The sequence below is a fragment of the Ascaphus truei genome, chromosome 10, assembly GCF_040206685.1.
Source record: "Ascaphus truei isolate aAscTru1 chromosome 10, aAscTru1.hap1, whole genome shotgun sequence".
Classification (NCBI taxonomy): domain Eukaryota; kingdom Metazoa; phylum Chordata; class Amphibia; order Anura; family Ascaphidae; genus Ascaphus; species Ascaphus truei.
This window is the reverse complement of record NC_134492.1, coordinates 64,220,531-64,228,385: the sequence shown is the minus strand read 5'-3', so window position 1 is coordinate 64,228,385 and position 7,855 is coordinate 64,220,531. Positions and strand designations below refer to the sequence as shown.

Sequence of the window (7,855 nt, the reverse complement as noted above, 5' to 3'; positions counted from 1 at the left end):
CTTCCCCCTCCGCTCGCTGCAATCACCTCCCCCCTCCTCCGCTCGCTGCAATCACCTCCCCCCTCCGCTCGCTGCAATCACCTCCCTCCTCCGCTCTTTGCAATCACCTCCCCCCTCCGCTCGCTGCAATCGCCTCCCTCCTCCGCTCGCTGCAATCACCTCCCCCCTCCGCTCGCTGCAATCGCCTCCCTCCTCCGCTCGCTGCAATCACCTCCCCCCTCCGCTCGCTGCAATCGCCTCCCTCCTCCGCTCGCTGCAATTGCCTCCCTCCTCCGCTCGCTGCAATCACCTCCTCCCTCCGCTCGCTGCAATCGCCTCCCTCCTCCGCTCGCTGCAATCACCTCCCCCCTCCGCTCGCTGCAATCACCTCCCCCTCCTCCGCTCGCTGCAATCACCTCCCTCCTCCGCTCGCTGCAATCACCTCCCCCCTCCTCCGCTCGCTGCAATCACCTCCGTCCAACTTCTGCCTGGCCAGAGGAAGGCGCTGCGGACCATTGCAGCACGGGAGGCCCCCTCACACCAAGGAGGGGGGGGAGAGAAAGTGTAAGAGGGGAGTGAGATGGGGGGTGTAAGAGAGAGAAACATGCAGCGAGAGAGGAGAGAGGTCTCCTGTAAGATCTGGGGATACAGAGAACGAGCGTGATGGATTAATTGCTGCCTTATTTCCCACAATCCCCTTCCCCTAGCCTCTCTACACACCCCTGTTTTGTTGCACGCCATCACACAGGAGTATAACTTTGCACTACAAGTTACTGTATGTTCCCGACGTGCTGAGTCCTGTATATGGGATTTATGCCAATTACATGTCGCTGCTGCTGAGACAGATATGGGTGTGTCCGGCATTGCGTTGGCTCGGGAGAGTCGGCAGAAAGGGACACAAATAATCTCACCAAAAATACCCCAGGTCACATGAGCACAGCACAGCGATCACCCACATACGTGTGTAAGCACTGCGCACGTTTCTCTGCCGGCGTCTCTGCTCTTCACCATTTTGTAAGCGATTTGCATGTTTCTTTAATCTATGTCTGGGATTTTCTGAGTAGAAATAGTCTTGCTGCTGTGGGCATTATTACACGTATGTGGTTCCCACATGACATGAAGTGCAGCTGTACAGGATATTGACGGTGTGTACTCTTCTATACTGGTTTTGTGTTGAGCACGCACACGCCTATACCCACTATACTGGAATAAACATAAGTGCAGTCCGGCGTCTTTCCTTGGGTAGATCCCGTGGAGTAGCGAGTAACCGTAGAAACGCCGTGGGCATTCCAACGCGCTCCGGGAATGAGCAAATGAAGTAACTTCACCGCAATCTCAGGCGTGCCCGCGGCCTTTCTAGCGCCCACTCGTCTATACAGTAACGTGACATGTAACCGACACGTGTTCCTCTGGGTTTCAGGCCCCGGAGATGTTCACGCCCCTGAAAGCCTGGCGAGCCCTGGAGGTCACGGAGAAGAAGCTGGTGGGGCCCCTGGGGATGAAGACCTTGGATGCAGAGTACGTGAATGTAATGTAGACATTGTTACACGGGCTTCACCCCCACAGCGGGCTTCATCTCATCATGCAATGCAGCTCCGGGGGGACAGGGTGGTGCATACATGGAATAGCCGCGAGGCGGAGGTGGTAGGGGCTAATACAGTAAGGGAATTAAACATGCCTGGGATAAACACAGGCTAAATCCTACATACAAACGAAAGCCCTGGATCTAATCGGGTGTGAGGTTTCACAGCAGCTGGGGAGATTGGGTGCAAGAAAGCCTTTCTATCACCTGGTTCTGCTTCTCGGTATTCACCGGCACATAATTAGACTCGTAATTAAGCTGCAGAAGACCCGGCTCGTGTTACAGTCCCAATTAGCTTCAGATTAATAGGCAACAGCAGCAAGTGCTAAGAATAGCTGCAGATACACAATACAGATACACAGCGATGTCGAATATCATTAGGGGCCCGCCGGGGGAAACCCACGATGGTGTTCACCTTGTGGTAGATGTTTGTGTAGTTGTGAGTGTATCGTGTGTGGGTTCTGGTGTTCATTCTGCTTGTGGGGCTCGGCCCTGTGAGTAAGGAATAATGGGTTTATTTTATTTGTTTACTTAGTGACATGGTTTACTGCGGCGTGTACGACAATGCTTTGGATAACGATAATTACAACCTTGCGAAAGGATTTAATTACCACCAAGGACCGGTAAGCCTGAATGTGTATCTCCATGTTATGTATAGAGAATCTGCTGCTGCAGTGATACCCGTATCAGTGCACCGTGTCTGCAGTAATACCCGTATCAGTGCACCGTGTCTGCAGTAATACCCGTATCAGTGCACCGTGTCTGCAGTAATACCCGTATCAGTGCACCGTGTCTGCAGTAATACCAGTATCAGTGCATCGTGTCTGCAGTAATACCCGTATCAGTGCACCGTGTCTGCAGTAATACCCGTATCAGTGCACCGTGTCTGCAGTAATACCAGTATCAGTGCATCGTGTCTGCAGTAATACCAGTATCAGTGCACTGTGTCTGCAGTAATACCCGTATCAGTGCACCGTGTCTGCAGTAATACCCGTATCAGTGCACCGTGTCTGCAGTAATACCCGTATCAGTGCACCGTGTCTGCAGTAATACCAGTATCAGTGCACTGTGTCTGCAGTAATACCAGTATCAGTGCACCGTGTCTGCAGTAATACCAGTATCAGTGCACCGTGTCTGCAGTAATACCAGTATCAGTGCACCGTGTCTGCAGTAATACCAGTATCAGTGCACCGTGTCTGCAGTAATACCCGTATCAGTGCATCGTGTCTGCAGTAATACCCGTATCAGTGCACCGTGTCTGCAGTAATACCAGTATCAGTGCACCGTGTCTGCAGTAATACCCGTATCAGTGCACCGTGTCTGCAGTAATACCAGTATCAGTGCACCGTGTCTGCAGTAATACCAGTATCAGTGCATCGTGTCTGCAGTAATACCCGTATCAGTGCACCGTGTCTGCAGTAATACCAGTATCAGTGCATCGTGTCTGCAGTAATACCCGTATCAGTGCACCGTGTCTGCAGTAATACCCGTATCAGTGCACCGTGTCTGCAGTAATACCCGTATCAGTGCACCGTGTCTGCAGTAATACCCGTATCAGTGCACCGTGTCTGCAGTAATACCCGTATCAGTGCACCGTGTCTGCAGTAATACCCGTATCAGTGCACCGTGTCTGCAGTAATACCCGTATCAGTGCACCGTGTCTGCAGTAATACCCGTATCAGTGCACCGTGTTTGCAGTATTACCCGTATCAGTGCACCGTGTCTGCAGTAATACCCGTATCAGTGCACCGTGTCTGCAGTAATACCCGTATCAGTGCACCGTGTCTGCAGTAATACCCGTATCAGTGCACCGTGTCTGCAGTAATACCCGTATCAGTGCACCGTGTCTGCAGTAATACCCGTATCAGTGCACCGTGTCTGCAGTAATACCCGTATCAGTGCACCGTGTCTGCAGTAATACCCGTATCAGTGCACCGTGTCTGCAGTAATACCCGTATCAGTGCACCGTGTCTGCAGTAATACCAGTATCAGTGCACCGTGTCTGCAGTAATACCAGTATCAGTGCACCGTGTCTGCAGTAATACCAGTATCAGTGCACCGTGTCTGCAGTAATACCCGTATCAGTGCACCGTGTCTGCAGTAATACCCGTATCAGTGCACCGTGTCTGCAGTAATACCCGTATCAGTGCACCGTGTCTGCAGTAATACCCGTATCAGTGCACCGTGTCTGCAGTAATACCCGTATCAGTGCACCGTGTCTGCAGTAATACCCGTATCAATGCATCGTGTCTGCAGTAATACCCGTATCAGTGCACCGTGTCTGCAGTAATACCCGTATCAGTGCACCGTGTCTGCAGTAATACCCGTATCAGTGCACCGTGTCTGCAGTAATACCCGTATCAGTGCACCGTGTCTGCAGTAATACCCGTATCAGTGCACCGTGTCTGCAGTAATACCAGTATCAGTGCACCGTGTCTGCAGTAATACCCGTATCAGTGCACCGTGTCTGCAGTAATACCCGTATCAGTGCACCGTGTCTGCAGTAATACCCGTATCAGTGCACCGTGTCTGCAGTAATACCCGTATCAGTGCACCGTGTCTGCAGTAATACCCGTATCAGTGCACCGTGTCTGCAGTAATACCCGTATCAGTGCACCGTGTCTGCAGTAATACCCGTATCAGTGCACCGTGTCTGCAGTAATACCAGTATCAGTGCACCGTGTCTGCAGTAATACCAGTATCAGTGCACCGTGTCTGCAGTAATACCAGTATCAGTGCACCGTGTCTGCAGTAATACCCGTATCAGTGCACCGTGTCTGCAGTAATACCCGTATCAGTGCACCGTGTCTGCAGTAATACCCGTATCAGTGCACCGTGTCTGCAGTAATACCCGTATCAGTGCACCGTGTCTGCAGTAATACCCGTATCAGTGCACCGTGTCTGCAGTAATACCCGTATCAGTGCACCGTGTCTGCAGTAATACCCGTATCAGTGCACCGTGTCTGCAGTAATACCAGTATCAGTGCACCGTGTCTGCAGTAATACCAGTATCAGTGCACCGTGTCTGCAGTAATACCCGTATCAGTGCACCGTGTCTGCAGTAATACCCGTATCAGTGCACCGTGTCTGCAGTAATACCCGTATCAGTGCACCGTGTCTGCAGTAATACCCGTATCAGTGCACCGTGTCTGCAGTAATACCCGTATCAGTGCACCGTGTCTGCAGTAATACCCGTATCAATGCATCGTGTCTGCAGTAATACCCGTATCAGTGCACCGTGTCTGCAGTAATACCCGTATCAGTGCACCGTGTCTGCAGTAATACCCGTATCAGTGCACCGTGTCTGCAGTAATACCCGTATCAGTGCACCGTGTCTGCAGTAATACCCGTATCAGTGCACCGTGTCTGCAGTAATACCAGTATCAGTGCACCGTGTCTGCAGTAATACCCGTATCAGTGCACCGTGTCTGCAGTAATACCCGTATCAGTGCACCGTGTCTGCAGTAATACCCGTATCAGTGCACCGTGTCTGCAGTAATACCCGTATCAGTGCACCGTGTCTGCAGTAATACCCGTATCAGTGCACCGTGTCTGCAGTAATACCCGTATCAGTGCACCGTGTCTGCAGTAATACCCGTATCAGTGCACCGTGTCTGCAGTAATACCAGTATCAGTGCACCGTGTCTGCAGTAATACCAGTATCAGTGCACCGTGTCTGCAGTAATACCAGTATCAGTGCACCGTGTCTGCAGTAATACCCGTATCAGTGCACCGTGTCTGCAGTAATACCCGTATCAGTGCACCGTGTCTGCAGTAATACCCGTATCAGTGCATCGTGTCTGCAGTAATACCCGTATCAGTGCACCGTGTCTGCAGTAATACCCGTATCAGTGCACCGTGTCTGCAGTAATACCCGTATCAGTGCACCGTGTCTGCAGTAATACCCGTATCAGTGCACCGTGTCTGCAGTAATACCCGTATCAGTGCACCGTGTCTGCAGTAATACCCGTATCAGTGCACCGTGTCTGCTCTCTCTAGGAATGGCTGTGGCCCATCGGTTATTTCCTGCGTGCCAAGCTGCACTTTGCCAAGTTGATTGACCGGGAAACATACCAGAAGACCGTGGTTTTGGTGAAGAATGTTCTGTCCCGTCATTACACGCACCTGGAGAGGTGAGTATGCAGAAACGGGTCAAAAACACAATTCTGACCCAAAACGCGCGCCTGTGTTATATATTTTGTATTTATATATTGTTGCATGTTGCTGACTGCAGGAGCAAAGCGGGCCATGGCGGCCATCTTTAACTCTACCAACATAGAAATGGTTGCTTTTGTATCATGGTTATGAGGTGTATATGCATTTCACATGGCTCGGTGTCTATGGCGACTTCTCCCCGTGTCCGTGTCTCACCGCGGCCTGGCTTCTCTTCCCCAGGTCTTCCTGGAAAGGCCTCCCAGAACTGACCAACGAGAACGGCCAGTACTGCCCCTTCAGCTGTGAGACCCAGGCCTGGTCACTGGCCGTGGTGCTGGAAGTCCTGCACGACCTGTAAGCCGCCCCTCGTTCCCCGAGCTTTTCCTGCTTTCCTGGCATTGTCACAATGCTCCCCAAACATTTCACTGCTACGGAGCAGCAGCTGATTATCGGGGGTTCACAGCGGTCTGTGGGGGGCTGTGTGTGAGCAGGCGAGGGGATGAGATCAGGGTAATGTGAGTTGATCTTCACACACCAGCTGGTCACAGGCACAGTAATTGTTAACACTTTGTTATTGGAACCTGATACCTTTCTTTGCATCGCTTTGTTCCTTGTGCTACACAGGTCCGAGACGCTACTCTACGGTTACATCCATCTCTCTCCGACAACTAACCATGTTTATCTTTGGTTTTGCCAGCAAGTTGCACAGTTCTTAATGAATGTAAATAAAGTCCTGAGGCTGAAGAGTTGTCTGACACCCTCAGGGTGTTATGAGCAGTATGTGGCCACCATGTCACCCATGGGACTCAGAAATATGGGTGACACAGAGACGGAGCTCAAATGATGCAGTATTTGGTGTGCGACCCTAGGGATTTTGCAGCTTTGTATAGCAATGAATGTTCTTAGAGCAGGGGAGGCCAGCTCCAGTCCTCAAGGGCCACCAACAGGTCAAGGTTCAAGGATATCCCGGCTTCAGCACAGGTGAAGCAGGGATATCCTGAAACCGTGAGCTGTAGTTGGCCGCTCCTGCTCTGAGCATTTGCAGTCAGTTGTTGTGTGTGGAAATTAGGAGTGTAGTGTGCCACTCTGGTTTAACAATACTGTAGGATAGGTGCATGAGTAGAGATATAGGGCGTCTTGCCGCCTGATTTTAGAGTAGGAAAATAAATGGAGGAAAGTGACAAACTGCAATAATCAATAATACAAAGACATGCTATTTAATGAAATGTGATAATATATTACCGTCTTCCTGCGCTCAGTTTGTCGTCTGTTAGTGACCTTGGCAAAGCGAAGGTCGCAGGAAACTCTGCAGGTAGAATGTATGCGATACCGCAGGATTACTGCCCCAGAGTTACCACTGTACGTCTGCGGCACAAACCTCAAATAAAGGATATAAACAGAGCACGGTGTGGCTGTCTTTCTTTGTTTTAAAATAAAAATGACACACTCTGCCTTAAGCGATTTCGTTGAGCTCAATTTAATTAAGTATATCTTTTATCCAACAGGCTGTCTGTGAGTAGGGTTACTGGCTCTGCACTTCTTTAGCCCAGGCTGTGCTGAAAACCTGGGTAATGCGGCAGGCGTAAGCTTATAGGGGGTCCATGTTAAAATGGATTTGAAACAAAAGGTGACCGTGAGTGCTCATTTGCATGTCATTACCCAGAAACCCTGGCTGCATTGGAAGCCTTGTATGCTAAGAGATAATGGGGAAGGGCAGGGGTGCAGACCCGCCTGAGACGTGTGCCGATGCAGGGGTTTTGTCACTTTTTTTTAACCCACCATAACTTATAGAATATATAGTATCTTTCACCCGCACCTTAGTTGTGAGCAGCCTGCGTGACATTGTAACTTTGCCCTGCTGTGTAATGTATGAGCTACACTCTCAGGATTGTAAAAATACCGCAGCATAGATTTTTTCCAGCAGGATATCTGTTCAGATAAAACTTATTGATCTTTTGACCATGTATGCACATGTGTAGAAATCGCCCTGCGCTTCCTCTGCTGTTTTGTTTCTTGCTGTAGCAAGAGTAAGCGAGTACTTCAGTATTGGGTAGTACCTTTTTGTATTGAGACTACGCATTGATACTTTAGGACGACATTGAGCGTCCTCTCTCTCTTCCTCGGGTTAGCGGCACAATC

The 7,855-nt window shown here is 50.5% G+C and overlaps 1 protein-coding gene across 1 annotated transcript; it reads left to right on the top strand.

The window, feature by feature from the left end:
• The first annotated feature begins 889 nt into the window (after nt 1-889).
• LOC142504022 (glycogen debranching enzyme-like) lies at nt 890-7,117 on the top strand. Its single transcript, XM_075617128.1, has 5 exons — nt 890-993; nt 1,400-1,497; nt 2,097-2,184; nt 5,561-5,694; nt 5,957-7,117. The coding sequence occupies exons 1-5, from the start codon at nt 910-912 to the stop codon at nt 6,072-6,074; spliced, it is 522 nt and encodes a 173-aa protein (XP_075473243.1). The 5' UTR covers nt 890-909; the 3' UTR covers nt 6,075-7,117.
• The last annotated feature ends 738 nt before the right edge of the window (nt 7,118-7,855 follow it).

What these genes read in the sequence shown, in the direction of transcription:
- LOC142504022 (XM_075617128.1), top strand. Translation starts at nt 910, where the DNA reads ATGAGCACAGCACAGCGATCACCCACATACGTGTGTAAGCACTGCGCA. An exon ending in TCTCTGCTCTTCACCATTTT is followed by an intron (nt 994 to 1,399) that starts GTAAGCGATTTG and finishes TCTGGGTTTCAG; the next exon opens with GCCCCGGAGATGTTCACGCC. An exon ending in CATTACACGCACCTGGAGAG is followed by an intron (nt 5,695 to 5,956) that starts GTGAGTATGCAG and finishes TCTCTTCCCCAG; the next exon opens with GTCTTCCTGGAAAGGCCTCC.